Source organism: Scardinius erythrophthalmus (genome assembly GCF_964197995.2).
Source record: "Scardinius erythrophthalmus genome assembly, chromosome: 17".
Lineage (NCBI taxonomy): Eukaryota > Metazoa > Chordata > Actinopteri > Cypriniformes > Leuciscidae > Scardinius > Scardinius erythrophthalmus.
This window is the reverse complement of record NC_138237.1, coordinates 16,920,258-16,945,304: the sequence shown is the minus strand read 5'-3', so window position 1 is coordinate 16,945,304 and position 25,047 is coordinate 16,920,258. Positions and strand designations below refer to the sequence as shown.

The window sequence follows — 25,047 nt, the reverse complement described above, 5'->3', positions numbered from 1 at the left end:
CAGAGATGGTTCTTCATGATGTTTTTATTGCCATCACACACAAGTAATGATTACCATTCCTGTTTTGAAAATATAATTGTTCACACAATTAAAAAATACAGAGGCTTACACAATTTAGTTTAATTCAGCTTGCCAATCAAGACCCTACAGATCATTAGCTATGAACATAATAATGATATGCATTACATAAACTATTTCAAACAGCCCTGAAAATGAGATGCAATGTTTAATTCAGTGTAACTTTTGGTCTAGCAAAAATTGAAGAATTTACATGGTATATTTACATTTATGTTGCTTAAGATTTCTATGATCCACAAACTTTTTCCCACAGCTCTCACAACTGAATGACTTTAGACCGGTGTGCACTCGCTGATGGGTCCTCAGATGCACAGCCTGATTGAACGTCTTACCACAAACATCACAGCCGAAAGGTCTCTCTCCTGTATGGATTCTCATGTGCATCTGAATACTGCTCGAATACCCAAACCTCTTTCCACAAACCTCACAACTATACGGCTTTTCCTTCGTGTGAACCCTTTGGTGTACCGTAAGGGCGGCTTGTGAGTAGAACTTCTTTTGACAATGTTCGCAACTGAACTTCTTCAGCAGAGGACTGACCAGTCGCTCATGATGCTTCTCTCCTGTGTGTACGAGCATGTGCTGATTAAGAGAACTGGGGAATATGAAGGCCTTATTACAGATCGAACACACACAATCTCTCCTTCCCGCGTGAATGATTCGCTTGTGCCTTTTCATGTAGTCCGAACTGGTAAATCCCTTACCGCAAACGTCGCAAAGGAACGGTTTGCTTGAAGTGTGTTTGTGCATGTGCATCTTCAGGGCGTACGCTGTGGTGTACCTTTTCAAACATATCGGACAACCGTACAGCTTCACTCCCGTGTGACCAGCTTTGTGTCTGTTGAGGTTTCCAGAGGTGGCGAACTTCTTGTCGCATACGTCGCATGCGTATCGCTTTTCCCTCGTGTGCACGAGCATATGCGCCTGCAAGTGTTTGCGAGCACTGAACCGCTTGTCGCAGAGTTCGCACGGATACTCGTAGGTTTTCTCGATGTGGCTCTTCTGGTGATTTTTCAGATATCGCTCACAGCTATAAAACGCGCCACATATCTCGCAGCAGTAGGGCTTCTCGCCGGTGTGCAGTGTTTGATGATCGAGCAAGTTTTGTTTAATTTTGAACTGCTTGTCACATACGGGACAGCTGTAGAGCGTTTCGACTGCTCTGCATCTGTGTCTGCCGAACGAACGCTTGCCAGGAAAAACTTTCTGGCAGTGTGGGCAAGTAACCGTCTTTTCTGCCGTGTGAAGGCGCTTGTGCTTTTCCAGGGAAGCCTGAAATACAAAAGACTTGGAACATATATCACATTTGAATAGCTGAGCTCCAGTGTGCATCGCTGCGTGTCTGATGAGGCAGCTTCTCATAGTAAAGCGCTTATCGCAATGCGAACATTTGTAATGTTTCACGTGAGCCCGAACGTGGTTAATGAACTTCCACCTCAGTTCAAAACACTTCCCGCAAGTTTTGCAACGGAACAAACCATCATTTGATTGCTTTATCAGTGCTGTGTTAGGTGTGGCGTTGGGCTGAACGTCTGCATTTTCGATGGTAATATTCAAACCTTGCACAAGCGATTCGGTTGCATACTGACTGCTTTCCAAGACAGCACAAGATAAGTCTTCGTTGTCCAAGTTATTTTGTAGAATTTCTGTAAGGAGAAGAACACAGAGTATGTTTAAAAGAAGCAAACTTGAAAAGATCTACATTTTTCTACATTTTCTTTTATATGGAAATATTGGTCATTAGGGTGCGTTCAGTAAATTTTAACTCATTAAAGCTGTTGTTTTTAAACTTTAGTCACACCCCTTTAAACCTTGGAAAAAAATCTGGCACCCCCACACCACAAAAAATGTGGAAAATTTTCATTTTAATTGAAATTGAAAACCTGCAATTGCTTCATTTTCACCGTCTATACCTGACATGACTAAAGAACTCATTATAATCAGTGATTGTGTTTACACTGGACGCAGTGCGATGCCACAACAAATCCCTGACAGTAAACTGACACGCTATTCTATTTATGACGTACTCCAAGCGCTCATGCAACTTCTGAAATGAAGGACAAATGGATTCACAATGGTTTCTTTGTCGCGTACAGTGTAGACAGCTTTTAGCTGTTGCGAGGCGATAACACTTGTGTCCGGTGTAAACACGGTGTTTGTATTGCTGTTGAAGGGGAGTGGTGGGTTAACAATAGCAGCTTGTGAAGCCGTCCACTGAAGAGATGCTTTTCTATGGCAAGGAAGATCTTCAATGTTCAGACAGTGTGCAGTCAACGGTCTGAAGAAGAAAGTTTCAGAAGAATTGGCATTCAGTGCCGCTTTATAAAAGGCAGAGAGCCAATCGGCATTCACACACTACTTTTTTTTTTTAATTAATATATTTTATTCAAATAAATGTTGTTCTTTTAAACTTGCTATTTATCAAAAAATCCTGACTAAGCAGCACAATTATTTTCAATATTAATAATAAGAAATGTTTGGTAAACACAAAATCAGAACATAATGATTTTTTTAAGGATCGTGTGACACTGAAGACTGGAGTAATTGCAGCAGAAAATTCAGCTTTGTCATTACAGGAATAGATTACAATTTAAAATGTATATAAAAACAATATTAAATCATAATATTTCACAATATTACTGTTTTAACTGTACTTTTGATCGAATAAAAGCAGCCTTGGTGAGCATAAGAGACTTCTTTCAAAAACGTACTGACCCCAAAATTATTATTTATTCTCCTACGCTGTTGACGAAGTGTAACAGCGCAGCGCTTCTGGGTTCTACGTCAGAACGTAGGCTCATTATTGGCCGACGCTGGTCATGCGTGTGATCCTGGCCAATAGTGAGCCTACGTTCTGACGTAGAACGTCAACAGCGTAGGAGAATGACATGGAAGAGAAGAGATTGTTAAATAAAGTCCTTATTTTTGCGCACGAAAAGTATTCTCGTCACTTAAGGTTGAGCCACTGTAGTCACTTGGACTATTTTAACCATGTCTTTACTAACTTTCTGGGCCGGCAAATGAAATTACATACAGTAGCAGCCCATGAAGGAGTGAGAAAACTCAGTTTTCATCAAAAATATCTTAATTTGTGTTCCGAAGATGAACGAAAGACTTAACGGGTTGGAACAACATGAGGGTGAGTAATTACTGACAGAATTTTCATTTTTGGGTGAACTAACCCTTTAAGCACAGCATTTGAAATCATGTCTTACCTTGAGTGGTGACCTCTAGTGTTTCTAGGGATGTATTTACAGCATCACAGGTTTCGAGCTGCACAATGAATTCTTCTTCGTGCAGAGTGGCTTCGAACTCAATGCTCACTTCTGGAGTCGTGTGAAATCGCTGGTGTTTCATCAAGCATTTCATCATTTTGAAAGTATTCCCACATGTCAAACAATTGAAAGGTCTTTCTTTGTGTAAAGCATTGTGAATGTTCAACAGGGCCAAGTCTTTGAAAGATACTCCACAGGACTCGCAAATGAAACGCTCCCGTCTCACCTCTGCAGCTATATTTGTGCTTGTGGAAGGTTGGCTTTCACTCAAACCCACATTGCCTGCCAGAATGTCGGTGGGTGCAGATGGCAGCTGTTGGTACTGATTATTTGCTGCTAGTCCAGAGTTTTCCTGATGTTCTGATTCCAATTCATAATCCTTGTTCTTTTCAGGCCCAAGAAGCACATTATTTTCAGGCTCAGGTGTGGCTGCTTGACCCTCTGTGAGAATACAATAAGAATACATTTCCTATTGTAATGTATGCGAGTTAAACAAGCAAGAAAAACTGTAGGGCGGGACATGGTATTGTCCATCTTGATTGGATCATTGTGGTTCGCTATTGCTGTGATCTCATGTGAGTGACAGGTTGTCCTGCCCTCATGCTAGTAAAAATGTCATCAGTAAAGAGAAAAGATGTCTATGCAATAAGGAGGGGAAGTTATTTTGATTAAAGATTACGAGGGCACATGAAGTAAAAAAATGATGATGTACACAGATAAATCATTTATAATAAACACTGCAATATTCCATAAAAAATAAGAAACGTCGGTATTGATTTCATTGTGACTTTAAGAATAAAGACATACCATTTAGTCTGTCTTGTTTTGACAGCTGAGACTTTGCTGTAGCTTCCAATACTTGAGCTGAGATGCGATCATGAATCAGTTTCACCATTGTCTCTATTGTGGCTTTACTCAACAGCTCCATGAATGCAGCAAACTCCTTCTGAAATACAAAGATATCAGATTTTTAGTTGTATTGTACAGCACTTTGTGTCAACCTGGAGTTGTGTTGAAAGTGCTTTATGAATAAAGAAAAAGAAAGACAAAGAGATAATTTGAGATTTACTCATTTGCAAGCACCTTTTACAATTTGCTGCATGTCAAAAAGCAGGGTTTGATTAAAATAAATGATTTTTGTTATACTGTAATTACTATGTTATACTTTCCATGCACAAAATATTTGACTCTTGGTTTTTCTCTCTTTTTTTGGATCCCTAGAGAACTGCAATGTTTTCTTTTGTTTTCAATGCATTCTGACTAGAATAAGATGCCCAAAGGACAAACATGTTCGGATGTATTCACCTGTTTGAGTGTAAATATCCTGCTCCATTGTCCCCAAAAGACATGAATTTCCAATCACTCAATATGAGTGAAAACCGACAGACACAAAAAGCAATGTTGCATATTATATAAATCACCAACTCTAGCATTCAGTTGAATGAATGAGACATGAATGATGTTTTCTACACTATCTATTAAATTGTCAATTTGTCATCACGTCGCCTTGCGCTGGTGACAAACCATTTTCTATTATCTATTAATGCATTATTGATTGTGTTTTTCTGTTGTTGCTAGCTGCCTATGATCAGGAGGAAAATCATGTAAAAACACCAAACAATTTCTTTACAACTTGTGTGATGACTGTCATGATTTTTGACACACAAATTAAAACCTTGTCGAGCACATATGACTAGGTCACGGAGTTTTCAGTATATCATTTTTCAAATATATCTGTCATGTTGACATTAAGTAGGTACAGCTGTTTAAGTGTATATTTTAAAAATTATACCACAGTATATTTACACATCACAGTATATTTGACTGTCATAAGTCAAAAACAATTTAAAATTGTGTCTAACGTAATCATCTCTGGTTAATTTCCAATGTGGGACATTCTTCTGTAAGAATCAGTATTAATTGTCTCTTAAAACAAGCAGGAATATAAGACAGCATGTCACAAAAACACGCCATTTAATCAACTACACCTTACTGGGAAACAGATGGAGGTTGCAAGTTTAACAGGTTTATTATGTTTATAAAATAATTACATTCAATATGGACTTAATATATTCGTTTACTCTGTGCACTCTTCATATGCCAGTTGCAATTACAATGTAAACAACAGCCAGGCAACCTTTAGAAGCGTGTTGTGAACAGGAATGGACACTTAATGCGCTTTTCTACTCCAGAACTTACAGTTTTGGCTTGATTCGCCTGTTTAAGTCTGTTTTTGTTCACTGCAGTCCCCTTGTTGCGCTTCCACTCTTCAGATAAGACAGCCGTGAAGTCAGAGAGATGTTTGCTCAACTCCGACACGACACTTTCAACTAACACCCCCATAACGGAGGACAGTAACTCGTGAATTACTGCCGTCATGCTCAAGGAAGATTCTCGGCACTTTACTCCCCAAAATATGCGTACTACCTCATTACATACAATAATGCAGGTTTAAAAAGTATCCTAGCTAGCCCGATTAATTTGCTTGTTTGTGGCGGGTGAACAAACGGAAGGAAATTCGTCTCTCAAACTAAAATCTCGACTGGAGTATGTTTTGTAATAGCAGTACTGCCACCTAGAGGGTTGGAGTTATTAGTACGCTTTACTTCAAGTGGGGGAAGTCAAATGTTTTTATTCCGTCTGTACTGGGAAGCAGGGGCGTCGCTAGACCCCTTTTACTGGGGCACGTTCCCCAGTATAAATCTGCTGTGCCCCAGTAGAGCTTTATGTCTAGCAACGCCCCCACTGGGAAGCATAAAGTCTCTAAATTTGTGAGATTCATACTGTATAAGAGAACTAAATGTTGATATTTGCTTATGTTTTTTCAACCCTAGAAAACTCTGTTGTTGTTTTTTCTGAATTTGTGAGATGCATGGAACAATTCTTAAGAAATTCTTATTATTTTATGCATGATTGTTGTGACTCAAAAATTAAAACCATAGATTTTTTTTAACACAAACCTTTTTTTTTTTTAGTTTTCAAAAATATCTGATTTGTGGATGACCGACGATGCAAAGTACACTGTAAAAAAAAAAAGTACAAAGTACAATGAACTTGGATGTTTAAGTCATTTTCAACTGACATTAAAAAAATGTGTTGAGTCTTATATAAATTAAAAAAAGAAAGTTAATGTGATGAGCTAAACCAATGTAAAAACATATATCTATATATCTGTAAAAACATATATACATATATCTATGACATATATGTCATATCTTACAGTATCATGACAGTGAAGAAACAGTTGAGCAAAGCAAAGTAGGACTATATGTAGGCCTAGGCCTATATGAATTATGTATATTTTATATTAATATTTTATTTGTATATTTTAAGAATGTTTGGTAAAAGCTTTAAGTGGATGAGATCCAAATTAAAGAGCTAAATACTGATCATTGCTAATATTTCACCCCTAGAAAAACGTTTTTGTGAATTTGTGAGGAGAAGAAAGGAGTATGAAGATTGTAATAACTCAGATGGAAGCAAAATGTATGAAATAAATAAATACAACTTAATACATTTACTAATTTAATAATTCTTTGTGTCAAATCTTTCAAGTTACATAAACATGGTGGTGCCCCAGGACCAGATTAGTTTTTAGTTTATTGGACGTACACTTAATAATCTTTTTGACAAAAACATCTCTTTGCAATATAACAAAAACAAATATATACTGAATTGAAGTGTTCCAGTAAATCTTAATGCAACGAACAAAATGTTAATACACTTCTACAAAATGTATAGCATCAATAAAGATCTTTTACAGCTTGTTTAAGTTCGAGCTTTATATGGGTGTCCCATTGAGTCATTGGTTGTGTTGTGGAGGCTAGCTGAGCTCAGTTCTCTGTAGACTCTGCCTCAACTGCCGGGTTCTCAGGCTGAGGGCTCTGAGGAGCAGGACTCTTCACAGCAGGAGTGTACGTAATGGGAATCACTCTCTCGTTGCTCACAGCATTAGGCTCTTTGGGTGCTTGTATCTGCAGCTGGCCATTATTTAAAGAACAGGTCACCATTTCAGGACTCACACCTTCTGGAAGGTCAAACTCCTGCCTAAATTCTTGGCTTCTGAACGAGTACGATCCTTTCCCGTCATCTTGCTTCTTCTCCGTCTTTCCGCTCACCCGCAACTTCCTGCCCACTTGTTTGACGGACAGCTCCTCCGGGGAGAAATCCTTTGTATCTAGTGTCAGTGCATAGTGGCTTCCTTCCTTTCCGATCTGGAATGAGATGGGTCTGAAAGTGGTCATGGGGGGGACATGGTCAATCTCGTCAAAAATCCTTTGGTGCAGGCGTTCCATGAACTCCAGGTTGTGCCTCATCTCCTGCATGTGTCTCATCATTTCTTTCTCGATCTGAAAGAACAGAGGTCTCGTCTCCGGCCACAGGCTGCGCACTGGCCAGTGGAAGTCCATGAATGGGCTGAGATGAGGCTGAAATGTGCTTGGGCAAAGCATCTTTGGTGGATTTTCGGTGCTGTGTTGAGCTGGTCGACTTCGTCTGTGCTTCTGTCCCAATGAACAAGACTCGATGCTTTTATATGCTGCCTCAGAACATTCCAGTAACGCTCTGATATTAGCACTGCAATGTGTCAGCCTGTCGAAGAGCTGCTATGACTGAGCACTTGCAGTCATGTTCCAAAACAAGTCGGCTGTATTTTTGTGATCCATCTGTTAAATACCAGAGAAGTGCATCGTTGTTCTATTTACAGTGACTACTCATGGCACTCCAATGGGTCTGCATATCTTTCTATTAAGGGAAGAGGTCAATGCAAGAGGATGATATAAGGTTTTCCTTTTATATTATATTAATGATTCTGGCTAATCATGGTTACTTCTAATAAATAGTTCAATGTTTTCTGTTTGAGTCATAACTTACTTCATATTATGTCAGTAGTGTTTAAATTGAACTTACGAGGATTCTAACAAGCTTTCTAATCCTGCCGGATTCTGAAACTGACACCACGCGTTGGCAGCGCCCCGGACGACGTCACCACCTGAAATAGTTTTAAAAGGAAGGAACAAGTTGAATCTAAACAAACAAACGTATCATCACTTGGAGACGGACAGCCTTAGGAAGGAATTCATATCAAGGTTGATTTTTTTTTTCTTACAGGATTTATACATATACAGATTGTACAATTTGTATTTGAATGACAATGGGCATTTGACAATGACAATTGCATGGATTTATGGAATATTTAGGCTATACTTAAATAATAATAATAATTAAGGCCTATTTATCTAATTTAACTTGCTAAAAAAGGATGTTAAAATGAATAATAATAATAATAATAATACACAATAGCCTACTAAACAAATGATAAAATGAATAAAAAATAAATAAATAAATAATACCCAATGAGAGACTATATGGATTATATGTACTTCAAAAAACGTATTCGTAACAATGTAGGGCCATTTAAGTGAACTGATAAAATCGTTATCAAATATATTGAATAATAATAATAATTAATAATAATTAACAATAATTTGTTAATTGAGAACCTGTATGACAATATTTATAATTTACAAACTCAATTGTCATAGGCTAACAGTTACTTACTACATGAATATTTAAGTGAACTGCTAAAAAGGTTATTCAAATTCTGGAGGAAAGAAAAGACACAAAAGTTAATGGACATGTGTACAGTGTAGCCTACTGACAGTAGGGAGAATCATAAATCATCCAGAGCAGAGCCGAGCACACACAGTGACACACACTGCCACTGACTTCCTCTCCTGCGGCTGAAGAGACCCATTCAAACATGGTTCCTCCCGTACAGGTCTCCCCGCTTATCAAGGTACAGGCTCTATTCAGACTATGACCCTCAAACCCTCCTTTATATTCATTAACATGTTTCATTTTTATTCGTTTTTATTTATTTATCAGCGACCTTCATTCATCAGCGAATTAGCTTGCCATAAATTGCTATTTGTTAGCTTAGCATAAAGTGTATTGGTCAAACCCATAGCAACTGTAGCCGGTGAATGAGCTAATCGTGTTAGCCTAGCTGCCTATCCTCAGCACTGCAAGGTCAGGCATGTTAACTTAAGTTGAAGATTACCACGACGTTGCAAATATACCGGCGAATGAACTTGTCAAATGTTTAAATAGAATAAATAATGGGAATTGAAAGTTGTACATGCCCCTGTGGTGAGGTGAATTTACAAAAATATAAACATCCATCCCCTGTAGTAAGTTAGTCACTGATGAGGTTAGTCATAATGCATACTTCTTATATAAAAAACAGTATTTTATATTTGAAAACATTTTGTTTAAAATAGTTGACTATATTGATTATAGCATGTCACACCAGAGGACATTGCTGAATGTTTTTGTACCCATAAATAGACTGTGGTTTGAATGCATTAAAACTGTATTTCCTCATACTGTATGTTAAATATTCGTAGTAATCAGTAAAGAATAGATTTATAAAATATCACAGTGGCCTTTAAAGTCCTTGACAAGCTTACCAGTGAACAAACCAGCAGTCTTCTTTCTGATTTCAGACAGCAAGATGGTCAGCCTTGCTAATTGGATTACTTTATGGGAAGCAGAGATATGGTAAGTTTTTATATGTGCCGATGTACAGGACGATATATCATTATAATGAAAATGCACGATATTGTAATCTTGGGCACTTCAAAATACCATGAATAATTTCTTATTACTAATTGTTTCGATTGTTTGAGTGCATTTTAAGAATACTTTTCCATCAACCGGTAAAAATGCATAGATATTGAAAATGATTTAATTCTTTATTATTGATCAATAACACTTTACAATAAGATTATTTAAGTGTTTGTATTTTTTTATTGAAATATAAATCTGCAAATAAAAAATATAAAAAAGGTTCTATTAGTTAACATTAGTTGATTCATTTGTTAACTTGAACTAACAATGAACAATACTTCTAAAGCATTTATTAATCTTAGTTAATGTTAATTTAAACATTTACTAAAATATTATTATTAAAATCAAAGTCGTATCTGTTGATATTATTTATTAACAGATAAATAATATGGAATTGAGCAGTGTGTATGTAGCTATTGCTCATTGTTAGATAATGTTAGGTAATGCATTAACGTAATGAGACCTTATTGTAAAGTGTTACCTATTGTTCTTTATAGTTCTTTTGCACTTTAATCTGTTTTAAACATTTGTTTACTTTATTTATTTTTTTTGTATTGTTTTTTGTTTTGTATTTAAATATTCAGAGTTGTTTTCTTCCTCATTAAATAGTTTTTCTATAGTGTTTTTCAATCAATCTGCTCACCAGATTACCTGAAGCCCATTGCTGCTGAAGAAAGAAGGATTGAGGAGGAAGAGAAGAAACTCAGGGAAGAGCGAGAGCGCATTTACAAACAGCTTTCTGAAGGTCTGTAACCAGCTATAAATAGTTGTGTGTGTATATCTATCTATCTATCTATCTATCTATCTATCTATCTATCTATATATCTATATATATATATATATATATATATATATATAATATTAAATATTCTACAATATAACAAGAATAAAATATGACAAAATATATGTAATAATAGTAATTTTTTGGGTCGTATTTGAACCCTGCCCAGTCTGTTAATTTCGGACCTTGGAGTTTTAATGTGGACATTTTACATTAACCAAACCCATGTAGAGGGATGATACAGTATGTTGAAATGGTGTTTGATGAAAAAAAAAAACTGTTCCCTTTTTTTATTTCACAATACATTAACAGCATCTCATGATGCAGCACATCATTTGATATTTAACTTTGGGACCGAAGGTTGCTTTAGATTCTTTAGAATTTTTTACCAAAATATTCAATGAAACAAATGCAAAGAAATGTTATTCATGGAAAAGAATTTCAGGGGATGTATTTCAACTTGGTTGATGATTTAGAGAAAGTTATCAAAGTTCTGTGTATGTGTGTGTGGTATGTGGTAACTTAATGACATATTTAGTAGTAATACAGGGTGTTAACTTGTGTTAACTTATTTCTGTCTTGTTTCCCAGTCTTTTTTATAATTTAACTAAGTGAAGTGAGTTTATGCTTAAAACAAGAACAAATATCCGTCAGTGAGCTTTGAAAACTTCCCTTTGAATGAAGTAGATTTTTCTGATCATTTTGATCAGAAAACAAGACTTCATATTCTATGTCATTTTGTATCTCCAGTAAATGTATCTTGATTTAATAATCTTTAGACAATTGCACTGGAAAAGAAGATACAGTAAAAGTAATGTCCATATTTTAGTGGTTGTGAGGTATTCAAGCTACTTAAATTTTTTTTTTTTAAAGTAATGGATATCTGTCTGATGTTTAATTTTCAAAATCTGAAATGTTGCTAATGCAACTCATTATATGTCTTGCTAGACATTTACTGACATATTGTATTTAATTCAACTTAAATTTTCTTGGAATTATTGATTTTTCTTGGAAACCGTCTTAAATTTACCTTCATAAAACCGGCAGAAATCCTAAATTCTCTCTTTTTTTTTTATTTCTACAGCAAACTCTGACACCATTCTGAAGTAAGTCTCCATGACGTATCCATTCCAGCACCAAATGAGATGAATCACAATGAGCCTAATTCTATTTTTCAATAAAGACAGAAGTTAAAATGTTTTTGTAGTTTCTTTTTTCCTTATTTATTTCCACATTATGGTAATTCTGATTATATGCATCATAGGGATTTCTGCTTACTAATTCAGCTAGAATATATTTTCATATTTTTATATTTGTATGCACTACTGTATGTGCATCTAACAAAACAAGATCACCTGTTGTAGACTGTTTTGTCTTTTCTGCATTGCCGTAGTGACATTTAAAGAGGGAGGACAATTGTATAACGCGACCATGGTTTAGCATAAATCCCAGGATTTAGGTCAAGCCAATACAGTACAAGTGCTGATTTTGCACAAATGCTTCACAGCTACTTAGCTGCAGTGCTACACTTCATTAACTATTCAAATAAGCAAGATATATATTTGTTTAGATGTCTCAAATCTCTGCTTTCAACATTTCTTGTGTTTATCTGAAACCCAGAAATGCTATGAGTTTAAAGGCCTGTTCACACCAATAACACACTGTGTTTTGTTGTCTGCCACTTTAAATCTAATTGGCTGTCAATGTTTTTATCATTCATCGGCTGGAAAAAATACCACACAACAAAATCGTTCCTCAGTGCCGTTATCATAATAGTTGTGGTGTGGAATCTGCTATCCTTTTATATTTAGAACGATTTTTAGAATTATTTATTTATCGTTATAGTTTTCTCTCTTGGTGTGAACGGGCCTTAACAGAGACAAAAACATTAAAAGTCTTATAAGAATATTGTCAGAGGATTTATTGTGAAATGGAATATGTAGGGATGTGTAGCTGTTCAGATAACCTTTGCAGATTACATCTAGGAAGGGAAGGGTGGAAACTGCTGATAGTTCTCATAGGATAAGAGGCTTTCTTATCGAGTGAGTCACCGAGCAGATGTGTGAAGAGAATCAAATCCTTTGTAGTTTGAAAGAGTCTCAGATTGCTATTATTGCTTTCATACACTATCATTCACAAGTTTGAGATTGGTAAGATTTTTTTCATGTTTTTGAAAGACGTCTCACCAAATCTGCATTTATTCAATCAAAAAGAGTAAAAACTGCAATACTGTTAGTTTAAAATAGCTGTTTTTTTGTATAAATATACAGTAATTTAAATGTAATTCCTGTGTTGAATTCTAAAGCTGAATTTTCAGCATCATGACTCCAATCTTCAGTGTCACATGATATTTCAGAAATCATTCTAATATGCTGATTTGGTGCTCAAGAAACATAAAAAAAAAAAAAACGTAATATTTTCCTGAAAAACATAATGCATTTTTCAGGATTCTTTGATGAATAGAAAGTTCAAAAGAACAGCATTTCTTTGAAATGGTAATCTAAGTACTATGTAAAAAGCAAAAACACAAGTTCATAAAAATATATGCTTTAATTGCCATGGTAATGAGCAAACAAAGTGAAGCTTAACATTTTTACCAATTTAATTGAAATCACCCATATTTGATGATGTATTTTGGATGGTTGGAGAGCATCTTATTTGATGATGAATCAAAATAATCGAATTCTTGTCAAAAAACTTGATGAAACTTGCTCTGCAAGTAAATCACATTTGTGTCAAACAAGTCTTATAACCGGGCCCCAACTGTCAGATCTGACACATCGATTAAAACATCAATTTTCTTATCTACTGCCTGAAACTTCGCAACTTAAATTAAACCTTTATTATATGTGAATCAGAAGCAGCAGCTTTGCATAATAAGCATGTACAATTCCTTAAGTGCGCTAAAACACACCTTCATAGTATTTATTTTAAAACTTTGTAAAGTCGTACCTCATAAAATTTATAAAGAACTTACGTATATTGACACAATTAGATTCACAACTGATGTTTTCAAGATGTTTTATAGACAACCAGTGAAAGAGAAACTTGATTCCTATAGAAGTCAGACATAAGAGGAAAAACATTATGCCTGAATCTGGATACCTTTGTGAATTTAATCACAGACTTGTCAAGGTACAGTGTGATGACATGTCAGCTGAGAACTCAACAGATGAATGGTATCAAGGCCACTGGAATTAGTTTTCTCTGTGAACGCATGTCCCAACAGGGGAGAAACGGAGTAACGGGACATTGCTCAGTAAAACACACCCATGACAGCACTTGACGTAAATAATTCTGAAGGACAATTGCGCATTTCCTGTCAGAAATAAAAATCCATCTATAAAAACAGCTATGACTTAACTAAACTATAACTGACCACCACTGTATTCATATCTTGCTTACCAGAAGCTGTATTTTATTGCAAATTAAAGTCTGTCACCTACCAAAGTCATAAAATCACATTTAGCGACCTGAAAGTTAACTTTGGATGTGACCAAACTGTACGATGTGATCACTTTTAGAGGGAATGAATGACATAAAAACTACACATCACTCATATAACGGCCTTTACGTTCAGGGAAAGTAGCAGGTGACACTAAATGAAACATAAATTTAAAATGGAGAAAAAGTTATCTTTAAAGTACAATAACTTGCTGTACGTAATTATTTGATTCCTTGATTTTAATTACAGATATGCGTGAACTTGTTGTGGAACTGCTTGATATTAAACAGCAACTGTAAGGAACTGAAAGTAATTTATAGATTATGCTAATATTTTTGATTGGTTGGGGGATAAATCAGAACCAAATTTGCAATGTTCACCTCTGAATTTTCCTGTAAGAATGCATTGCGATTAATTGAAACTGATTACCATCCAATGAAAATGCTTAAACCAAACACTATGACCCAAAGGAAACACAATGGAACAGTAATACTAACTGTAGGCAAGATCCAACGTGTGTTTTGGTTAGCAGGTGGTCTTGTGGCTTGCTGATAGCATATAATGCATTGATAGTGTTTTCCCACTCACTCTTGGTTAGATCCTTGGGGATCCTGGGGTTCAGGTTGCATCCCCCCCATTTGACGTAACAGAGGCTAAGTTGCATCTTGAACTGCCCTGCCCTCTGTACGGTTGTCTTTTCTCTAGCAGATGGAGCAGGTCTTGGACCCTGATCCACTGGTGCTGTTGGACTTTGCAGCTGTAGAGAAACAAATACAAACACAGAATCCAAATTATAGAAATGTGTTAGATCATACAATATATGGCTGACAGGATGTGGACACTTTCTTGTAATTAACAGGATTGGCTATTCTGTTTCAGATCTGGGAGCAGCAAAGTGATGACCATTTTCCTTTTAATCTGCATAATTATTTTCAATTAAATGTTCAACAAGCACATATTTGTGTTTGGGTGTCCACATACTTTTGGACATTTAGCATTGTCAGTGTACACTACTGTTCAAAAGTTTGGTGTCAGTAGGTTTTATGTAGGATGCATTATATTGAACAAAAGTGGCAGTAAAGACATGTTGTAATTAATAGTAAAATTAAATTTCAAATAAATGTTGTTCTTTTGAACTTTCTATTCAACAAAGAATCCCAAAGAAAAATGTATCATGGTTTCCACAAAACTATTAAGCAGCAACTGTTTTTAACATTGAAAACAATAAGAAATGTTTCATGAGCAACAAATCAGCATATTAGAGTGATTTCTGAAGGATCATGTGACACTGAAGACTGGAGTAATGATGCTGAAATTTCATCACAATTTAGCATCATAAGAATAAATTAAATTTTCAATGTATTCAAATAGAAAACTAAAAAGTGTAATAATATTTCACAATATTACAGTTTTTACTGGATGTTTGGTCAAATAAATGCAGCCTTAGTGAGCATAAAAGACTCTCAAAAACATTTAAAAAAACTTAACAACCCTAAACTTTTGAGCAATAGTGAACATATGTCAAATGTCAACCTGAAGATTTCATCAAATTTAGTACAAATACAGTAAACTAAACTAAATAAAAGCTTAAAGGTGCATTGCGCAACATTTCATGTTAAAAATACCCGTTTTTCTAACCCATACATGCTTGAACAATTGCCTGATGGGCTGAATGAGCCCTTCTCTGATCACTGCGATTGCCTCTAATCCTGTACAGTAAAATAAATAAGAGGGATTCGGGTTGAAATTTGAGACTGGGCCAATTAAATTGCCTATATTGCAGTTTTGCTTGTCGCCAGAGGGGGCATAGTTCTGCAAAAACTCAGAGACTTGCGCAATGCACCTTTAAGCAAAAGACTATCTAAAATTCAAACCGTTATTGGCAGCTGCTTCCTGTTTGGCTTTAGCTGCCTCCTCCAATTCCTTTAGTTTCGACTCGTATTCCTCCTGCCTCGCTTTCCAATTCATCCGGTTGTTCAGAATGCCATCATACATTGGCTGGATGTCCTTGTGGAAACGAGAGAACTCCTGTGGAATAATAAGAGAAAAGGGTTGCTAATTAATCTTACTGACCAAAACTTTTTCGTTTTGTTTTTGGCATTAATTTCATGAAACAGAAATCAGTCTCCAACATTCATAAAGGTACCTTGTAGACAAAAGTACAGACAAAGTCGATAAAACCACACTGAAGCTTTGGCAGCTCTGCAGCTTTGTTCCTGTCCATCATGGGCTAGATTAGGTGAAAAAGACACCACATAAGATTTTTTATAATTTTACCATTTTTTCTTTTACCACCAATATTAGAATGGCAAGGTTTGTGTGAAAACAAACAGGTACTCACGATGGGCTGTTGCTCAAGCACAGTCCTCTCAAGATCACCCTGCTCCCAGAATTCAGCTGCTACAGAGAGGGCAACCTAGGATGGGACAAATCACGCTTTGTATATTCCAGAGAAGCAAAAGAGAAGTTATTCTTCAGTTGACATCTCCTACCTTGCTCTGCACCTCCCATGGCTTCGTGATAGCTGAGAGGTCACAGGCTGTCATCATCATCGCCCTGGTCGATTAATACAAATATGAAAAAATTAAAAGCACAAAATGATTCTTTGTAAAATATTTTTTTTGCCAAAATGCCTAATGTAGCTATAAATGGAAACACTTACATTACAATTTCCTTCCTTGTTGTTTCAAGGGACATGAAGTCCACCCATTTTTTCTCCTCTTCATATGTCTCAGAGAGATCCACAATTTTCTGGAACATTGTCCTCTTTCTTTTAGGTAGAGAAAAAGTTGAGATGAGTACATTTTTGTTTTAAATTTAGTTTTTAATTCTTTAAATGAACAGCCATGGTCACTATGAACTGTCATTGTATAAAAAGCTGCATGACAGCATGAGTTTGAAACAACATAATGATGAGTAAATAATTGAATAGTGGCATTTAAAACATTCCATTGTTACATATTGTAACTTACTTGAAGTACAAGGCAAGATCAGTTGCGATAATGGCAATATCAATGAGGTGGAAGACATGCTCTGTTTGTCTTCTGTTGAGGTTTTGGAAGATGTTTAATGACTAAGGAAAAACAAATATGTAAGTATCAAATCAAATTAACATGGAAGCTTACATTCTGGACAGTTTGCTCATACCTCATCGCCTAGCAAGAATTTGCCAAAATCCAAGTGATGCCTCTCTAGAATGGAGGATCCATGCAGCTTGGCTAGAGGATTTCCGGACCTAACCACAAAAAAATACAAAAGTAATGATTATTATTATTATTATTATTAGAAGCAATAGTAGTACAAGTACTAGTAGAAGTATTAGTAGTTTACTGACTTCACTTGGTAGAGATTATTTGTGCCTCTGTGGTCGATATCATGCAGGAAGCCGGCAGTGATCATGGCCATCACCTCCAAATCTGAGTAATACCTCTTCAGTTTCCCTGTCTGGCTCCATAAATACAAAAAATATTCTCATTAAGATTTTATTATTTTGAGTATGTGTATCAAAAATGTGTCATGAACAACAAAGTCAAAATGCTAAAATATATTTGTCTGAGCAACCTAACTGGGCATGAGTTTGGGAGTGGCTAAACTCATGCCCAATTTGTCTAACCAATGGAAGATGAAGGAGTGTTTGAAACTTGTTCGAAAACAATCACTATTTGCAAATGTGTTTTGATTATTTACTTAAATTAAAAATACATTTTGCTTGGAACCTAAACAAGTGCTTCTATAGCTCAAACAGTACAGTATGACGCTAGCAACACTAACATCATGGTTTAAAATGAACTGAAAACATCAGATGATAGTGGCTTCCAATTACATAAATGTAAATGTAAGCTGAGCAGGTCATACCGTGAGTAAAGTGAACATGGTTTGCCCAACATTGAAGCCATGGCGCCAGTTGTGGTAGGTGATTTTCCTGTAGCCTTTGCTGACTGAGTACATGAATCTCACTAAAACCTAATTAAAGCAGATAGCAGCCATATAACATATTGTTTTTATGAAATTTCATGATACACACAAATAAAATGTTTCTGTCATCATAAACATGAAAATGTACCTCCTGAGGGATCTGAAACTTTCTAACCACCCCAACTTCATAGTACATCTGGATCCCACACATTACAAGCTCCAGTTCAGTGCAGTCAAAGTCTGAAAAATGGAAGGCGTAGATCTCAAACTTTTTTGGGCCAGGCAGCTCTTTTTTCTGCATGAAAAACAACAAACAAAAAAGTCAGACAGTGGATAATTTTCTGAGAACACAAAACCAAGTATTTTTAATAATTTGAAGAATGCAATATCAGCTGAAAAAGCGTAACTTGAACATCATTAGCATATTAAGAGAGTCACAATAGACATATTTAAAATAATCTGTAATGTTATTGCTAATGGTTTCCTATTAAAGGTGACTTTCTTTGTCTTATCTACCTGAGAAGGTTGGGATCAGCCTGTGCCCTGATTTCAAAACTCTTGAATTAATAAGATAAAAGGAACAGTAAACAGGTCAAAGTACCAGAATCTCCAAAAGCTCGTCCTCCTCACAGTCAACTGGCTCTTTGTCAAAATATTTTCTTGTTTTCTAGAATAGTAAAACCAAACAGAACAAAAATTAACAGAAATAAAATACAATCAATTACAGTACAATACAATAAATTAAGTCACTTGGAACTTACAAGGATATTTTGAATCTCATCATCTCGACATTTGACATGGTAAAGCACCATGTCCTGAGCAATGTCCTTCCTGTTCTCCAGCCTATTCATTTTGTCGTAGGTGTCCGTGTTGAGGGCCGACCAGCCCAGAAACTGTGTCAAAGCCTGTCAAGACAACAACGCATTGTTCCGTGACTCAACAAGTCAGTGGTGACCCATCTCTATCATTCTACCAATCAATTGATCAATTTTACCTCCATGAGTTGTTCATCATGGTCATCAAATGGTTTGCCATCCTTCCTGTTGTAGAAAGTTGCAACACCAACAATTTCTTCTTTTTTGTTGACAATTGGCAGACACAGCACATTCTTTATGGTCCATCCACTGCTATCCAGAGCTTCCGTCTTCAGAATCACAAAGTGTTATTACTGCAATTCAAGGCAACTTCAACGATTAAACTTGTTTTAGACAGCAAAACATATCTACCTGAAAGTTGAACATTTCCTCTGATGCTGCATTCATGATGTTGCAAATCTTGAGCACACAATAAAAGTCAATAAATACATATTTACAAAAAAACAATCAACCATACTTTGTTCCCAAAATAATAAAGGAGTAACTTACCAATCCATTTTCTGCTACATATGTGGGTAATCCACTAGACAAAGCCCAATGATCTGGAGTTGGATTTCTGTGGGGGGGAAAAAAGAGAGGGAAAATGTTTTTTTTTTATAATGCCATCTCTTAAAATGCACACTTTGGATATAACACATCAGAAAAAAAGGCTACTATAAGAAAAAAGAAACCTTACGGTATGACCTTGATGTCCTCTTTTCCGTGCAAAATATAATCAATAACTTTGTAGAAAATTACTTCCTAAGTGAAACGAAAGATGAAAATTTGATTTTATTAGCATTTTAGAGGCAGAATTCTGTCATCATTTACTCATGTCATTCAAACCAAGTATGATTTTCTCAAAAACGTCCAAGCTGCTCTCTTCCATATAACGAAAATGAATGGTGACCATAGGTGTCACTGTTTGGAAAAAAAGCAGCTTGGACATTCTGCTAGATTCTTCCATACAAAAAAAAAGTAATATGCGTTTGCATTGGGATTTTTGGCTGAACTATCCCTTTAATTTGAAATATGAAAAATGCAGCCTACTCTTCCGTCTGGAGTTACAGGGCCCGAATAAGGTGGCTGCTCTCCCATCAACACTGGCCAAATATCAAAGAACTCCTGCAAGGGAATAAAACCACCAGGTCAGGCTTAGAGAGAAACAGGACAGACTGAAGCCTCTAAATTTATCATGAAGCCTTTGTTCCTTTCAGCAATTATAGCGATTGACGTACCTTTTCCTTGGTCATGTCCAGCAGGCCCACAGAGTACCTGTCACAGTTGAGGTAGGCTCGCACTGTGTACAAAGCTTTGTGAAACTGTCGTTCAATGTCTGTGAGCTCTTCAAACACCTTGTTAGCTGACCACAACAGCAGCTATGCATGAAAAACATAAAAAATGCATTAAGAACCATATCTTTTTCAATTCATTTTTAACAATAGCTAGTGTTTGCAAACTTATGCAGACTGACCTGTCCTTTACGTGTTTCACAGTTATGAAGGTAGCTCAGATGAAAAATCTTCAGGTTCAGAGAGGCAACTTTCATATACTTTAAAAAAAGCTTTGAGAAAAAGAGGCACATTTAAGTAAATAACATGATGCCAAGTATGCTTAAATGTCTCAGTATGTCTTTAGTGTCTCATTTCAAATATTGACTACTGTATATATATATATATATATATATATATATATATATATATATATATATATATATATATATGAACTCTTAAAGTTTGCGCACGAAGCGTTGGTATTAACCCATCTTTCAGAATCAACCTTTTTGAAAATCCAGCGTTAAAAAGACCCTTGTTTGTGAAACAGTCCAGCACAAAAATGATTGGCACAAACGTATAAGAATTTAGCGATTTTCTTTGGGACATTTCCTTCGAAAATTAAATTTAACCACAATGTCCTCAGTGACTCAGATGGCGGGTGTCTATGGAGGCTTTTATGTGCATTGGTACATCCCAAAACACAACAATAGTAATATGCCACTTTGGCACAGACATTGTACAACTCCAGCAGCTACAGCGAGGATACAAAAATGGCGGACTTTGTGCTTCTCACTCAGGGCTGTGTCTATGCTAATAGGGCAGATCATCACCGGCTGTGGGCGGGGCTTATCCCTATAATGACATCATTGTAGGAGGGAATCTGAATCAGCGAGCTCAAATAGACTGCTTTTAATTTATGGGATTTATAAAAAATGAGTGAGTCGATTTTTACCATTAAATGCTGGTTGCCCTTACACACTGCGGACACACATAGGTGTTCAAACATCTCATAAAAGTGAATTTTGCATAATAGTTCCCCTTTAAGTCAGATAGACTTAATGCAAAAGCAAACACGTATTACCAGGCATTATTACCAGTTAAAAATGTTCAAATTAAGTGTTAAATACTTTGATGTTTTCTCATTTATCTAACTTGTTATGCAAAAAAGTTTATTGAAAGTTGTGCTTGTGCTATGTGTACTCTGTATATGCTAAATGGCATTTATTAGTTATACTAATTTGTCTAATCTAATGCAGTGACATTCAAACATTTTTTTGTTTGTTTTGAGGCCACTGTATTAATAATAGGTGGTGGAAAGAAAAGTCAGACAGACACTTACATCCTCATCTTCATCTGTGAAATAGGGTCCATTAGTCTTGTTGACTGCCATGATGACGGCTACTATGTCCTTGCCGTTCATAATGGGCGTGGCCAAGATGTTGCGCGTGGTGTATTCAGTAAGTTCGTCAACGAATGTGCTGAAGTGACTATCCTACAGTGAAAGCAAAGTCAGTTATGTCACACACATTGCACACTATCCCCACACATTTATACTTGTATTTATCACTCTATGCAAATTGACGTAGGGTCAGACTGCAAACAAACTTTGGATTCAAATTTGTTTTCTCATGATGTTAATTAACCACAATATCTCATCACAGATGAAAGACGTATTTTAGAAAATGACATCTTTAAAAGACTCGTTTTACTGATATACTGATAACTGACTTTTAATTGTGGCACTAACTTCACATTTATCTGACAATTAATTATTGCAAATGGATTCATTTCTTATGGATATTAGAAAGCACATAAAAAGCGTTTTCGCCCTTGTTTAACAAATCAAAATAATTGTGTAGATGCCATAACACAAACAACATACAGTAAAAATTATTAAATGAAAAATCTTTTCACTGAGGAGATTTGGTCATTACATAAATGCCACAGGTGAAATAATCCTTCATGCTAAACATAGGTCATGTCATATTGAAATAAATGGGATTATGTCAAGAGGATTTGCCGAGCCTCAAAATATGACCATAGCTGCAGTCTAATAACATATAATAATGTAATTAGTCTCTTTCAATCAAGTTTTACAAAGTGCGTCTGATCTGTGTACAGATGTTTCAGAGTGGTTCGTACCTGTGTAACATCCTTCACATTGACAGTCTTCTTGGTTTGAGCCACATGTCCTACTATACCGATGTCCAGAGGGAAGACGATCTCAGAGTCTGGAGCCACCACACAGTCATCGAACTCAGAATCTTTGTTAACGTTGAAGAGACGCGTAGCCAGCTCGGCGATGCCGTTCCGTTGTCGATACATGAAGAGGCTACATCGGTCGGCATGGATCATAGCGCTGATCCTCTGCAGAATCTTAAAAATCACCTTCTCCATATTGACGTTCTCCTGCATGTCTGTAATGAGATCGTAGAACATCGCTCCTTCTTCTATCGAGCTTATGGCCTTAAAACTGTCCACATCCACTTTCGACTCCGGTATTTGCATGATCGAGGCCACGGCACCAGGTTTGAGCTTTTTGTCAAAATAGCTCCTGGCAAAATCTGGATTTCCATCCAGGAACTTCTCCACGTCTTCCTTTTTGACACTCATCGTGGGATCTTCTGGCCCAGTCCCAGTACTGGCAGGTAATGGCCAAGTAATGAGAGTTCAAATGAGTTTTCAGGACAAAACAAATGAATATTTACAGCCTATATTCCTCAAATGGTTGAGGAAAAGAAATCGTGAGATGAGACGCCTGCCACAGCAGGGGCAACCCGTGTCCAATCTAACTGTCATCAGCAAGGTGTTTTCCTAATAGTGTTGAAGGTGAATCAGGATCTGCTCTAGTAAAACTGATCAGGTGACCTGCATCAAAGCCTGAGCCCACAGCTGAAACTGACCAACGTCCTCCTCTGAACTCTCCTCTGCTCTCTGTGTCCTGGGAAAAAGAAGAGGTGCTCTTAACAACAGTTTTAGAGGAAAAGCAACAATCATAAAGTATGAGTGGTAATGCACAATCATATGCTTTGTTCCTCTTTGTGTCTTCTCCCAAAAGCCTGGCCTTTATGCTACAAGCTCTTTAAGTTCTTATTAAAAACACACTCCTTATTACTAAGCCCTATTTAACCAGGCCACTAGCTGATAATCTCAGCACCCAGTTGTCTTCTTGCTCAGTGTGACTGATACAATGGGAGCAGTGAAAGCGATTTCCTAAAAAATGGAAAAGAACAAATGTACAGTATATCTGAAGATTCTTCATTACCAGTATTAGGGAAAGTGACTTTTAAAAGTAATGCATTATAATATTGCGTTACTCCCCCAAAAAGTAACTAACTGAGTAACTTGGTAACTTTTTATGGATTGTAATGTGTTACATTACTTTTGCGTTACTTTTTCTCATCTGGGCTGGGCTTGCTTGTTTGCTTTTTGGTAACATTTTAGCAAAGGTATAGGCCCTTTCACACCACTAGTTAAATAAATAAGCCTCTGGCTGAAGGAAATTAAGCAAAGTCACGCCTACACAGTAGAAGCAAACAAACTGTTTTTCTAAAGTTTTTGCTTTTTAGCATAATTGAATTGGATCAAAGAAGGTCAGCAGCAAAGACATTGCTTAATAAAGTGAGATAGATGAAATATATTTATGTAATTTAACATTTAATTATTGCAGTTTTGCAGAATATTCTGAGTTATACATTTTGAGGAATACTGAATATGGTTTTGTGCAAGATAAGTAAATGCATGCTCACATTTAGTCTACAACTATAACCATCGTGTTTAGACAGTGCACACAACGCCTCTGCTCCTTGCTCTCAATTTCACTTCAAAAAGAGAGCTGTCAGTCAATAATGGGAATACAAAGTAACTTGCATTACTTATTTGAAAAAGTAACATATTTTATTTTAAGTTTAAAATGAATGTGTAACTTTACTAGTTACTTAGTAATCTGAATACGTAACTTGACTAAATTACCATTAAAAGAGAAAAAAAAGTTCTATCAACGCCTCACTTTGTATGGCAGTAACGTGATAAGCTTGTGTGTATATATGTGTGTGTGTGTGTGTGTGCTCCAATATTGAACACACACACACATATATATATATAAAATAACTGACAAATTATGTTAGTAATTAATTACTGAAAGATGTGAGTCTAAATGGAATAACGACACAGAGTCTTATCATAAAATACCTATAATCTTTTGTTCAGGTAAAGTACATATCTATATAAAGGCCCCGTATCCATCTTAAGCAAAAGGTCATGGGGATAATCAGCATATTAATAGCTCCATACAGTACGTGCACAACACAAGCAGGGGCGGACTTTACCATTAGGCAAAGGTCGGCAATTGCCTTGGGCCCCGAGCTACCTAGGGGCCCCCAAAATGCCCTATTAACTTATGCTTAAGTTTTTATTTTTTTATTATTTTTTTTATTATATATTTCTAAAACTCCATTTGCGAAAAATGGCATCAATCATTAGTGTCGTAGACAGGAGGGGGCCCCCCCGCCTCACTACATTGGACTATTCCATTATCTCACTTTTTTTTTTTACTGCGCATCTGCGAAAGTGACAAGGCTGTGCAAAAAGTGCGCGGCGCGAAAGATAAACAACACGCAGTAACAGGAGGACTGGGAAATAGAGCAATTGATCCCCAGAGCAAGACGAGTCTAAACGCGAAAATGTAAAGTTTCGAAGTTACCCAAGCGGCTCAAATAAAAGAAAACAAGTGAAAAGACGCTGATAAGTATTTGGGAACGCTGCCAAAGATGACAAACTTTTTTACGGCTAG

The 25,047-nt window shown here is 36.2% G+C and overlaps 4 protein-coding genes across 6 annotated transcripts; 1 reads left to right on the top strand and 3 right to left on the bottom strand.

Annotated features, from left to right (window-relative positions):
- Window positions 1-6: 6 nt before the first annotated feature.
- Window positions 7-5,920, bottom strand: LOC308705951 (uncharacterized protein). 3 transcript variants are annotated; one of them, XM_081391270.1, is made up of 4 exons: window positions 5,553-5,920; window positions 4,161-4,299; window positions 3,294-3,794; window positions 7-1,724 (listed from the first exon to the last, which is right to left on the bottom strand). In XM_081391270.1, the coding sequence occupies exons 1-4, from the start codon at window positions 5,730-5,732 to the stop codon at window positions 268-270; spliced, it is 2,277 nt and encodes a 758-aa protein (XP_081247396.1). In that variant the 5' UTR covers window positions 5,733-5,920; the 3' UTR covers window positions 7-267. The 3 variants fall into 3 exon arrangements, with proteins under 3 accessions (XP_081247396.1, XP_081247397.1, XP_081247398.1); XM_081391271.1 differs by having other exon boundaries at window positions 4,161-4,296; window positions 5,553-5,846; XM_081391272.1 differs by lacking the exon at window positions 5,553-5,920 and adding an exon at window positions 4,659-4,737.
- A 945-nt stretch (window positions 5,921-6,865) lies between these two features.
- Window positions 6,866-9,116, bottom strand: hspb9l (heat shock protein, alpha-crystallin-related, b9-like). Its single transcript, XM_081391819.1, has 3 exons — window positions 9,014-9,116; window positions 8,262-8,343; window positions 6,866-8,096 (listed from the first exon to the last, which is right to left on the bottom strand). The coding sequence occupies exon 3, from the start codon at window positions 7,802-7,804 to the stop codon at window positions 7,187-7,189; it is 618 nt and encodes a 205-aa protein (XP_081247945.1). The 5' UTR covers window positions 7,805-8,096; window positions 8,262-8,343; window positions 9,014-9,116; the 3' UTR covers window positions 6,866-7,186.
- On the top strand, window positions 9,011-11,963 carry atp5mea (ATP synthase membrane subunit ea). Its single transcript, XM_081391820.1, has 4 exons — window positions 9,011-9,150; window positions 9,860-9,914; window positions 10,630-10,728; window positions 11,849-11,963. The coding sequence occupies exons 1-4, from the start codon at window positions 9,115-9,117 to the stop codon at window positions 11,872-11,874; spliced, it is 216 nt and encodes a 71-aa protein (XP_081247946.1). The 5' UTR covers window positions 9,011-9,114; the 3' UTR covers window positions 11,875-11,963.
- A 2,947-nt stretch (window positions 11,964-14,910) lies between these two features.
- On the bottom strand, window positions 14,911-23,196 carry pde6b (phosphodiesterase 6B, cGMP-specific, rod, beta; the record flags this gene model as incomplete). Its single annotated transcript, XM_081391094.1, has 22 exons — window positions 22,398-23,196; window positions 21,595-21,747; window positions 20,453-20,542; window positions 20,217-20,357; window positions 20,029-20,103; window positions 19,676-19,740; window positions 19,489-19,555; window positions 19,351-19,398; window positions 19,119-19,268; window positions 18,886-19,029; window positions 18,726-18,791; window positions 18,273-18,419; window positions 18,065-18,172; window positions 17,544-17,653; window positions 17,357-17,444; window positions 17,182-17,282; window positions 16,872-16,979; window positions 16,702-16,765; window positions 16,551-16,625; window positions 16,356-16,439; window positions 16,084-16,237; window positions 14,911-14,966 (listed from the first exon to the last, which is right to left on the bottom strand). The coding sequence occupies exons 1-22, from the start codon at window positions 22,866-22,868 to the stop codon at window positions 14,911-14,913; spliced, it is 2,565 nt and encodes an 854-aa protein (XP_081247220.1). The 5' UTR covers window positions 22,869-23,196.
- Window positions 23,197-25,047: the final 1,851 nt, after the last annotated feature.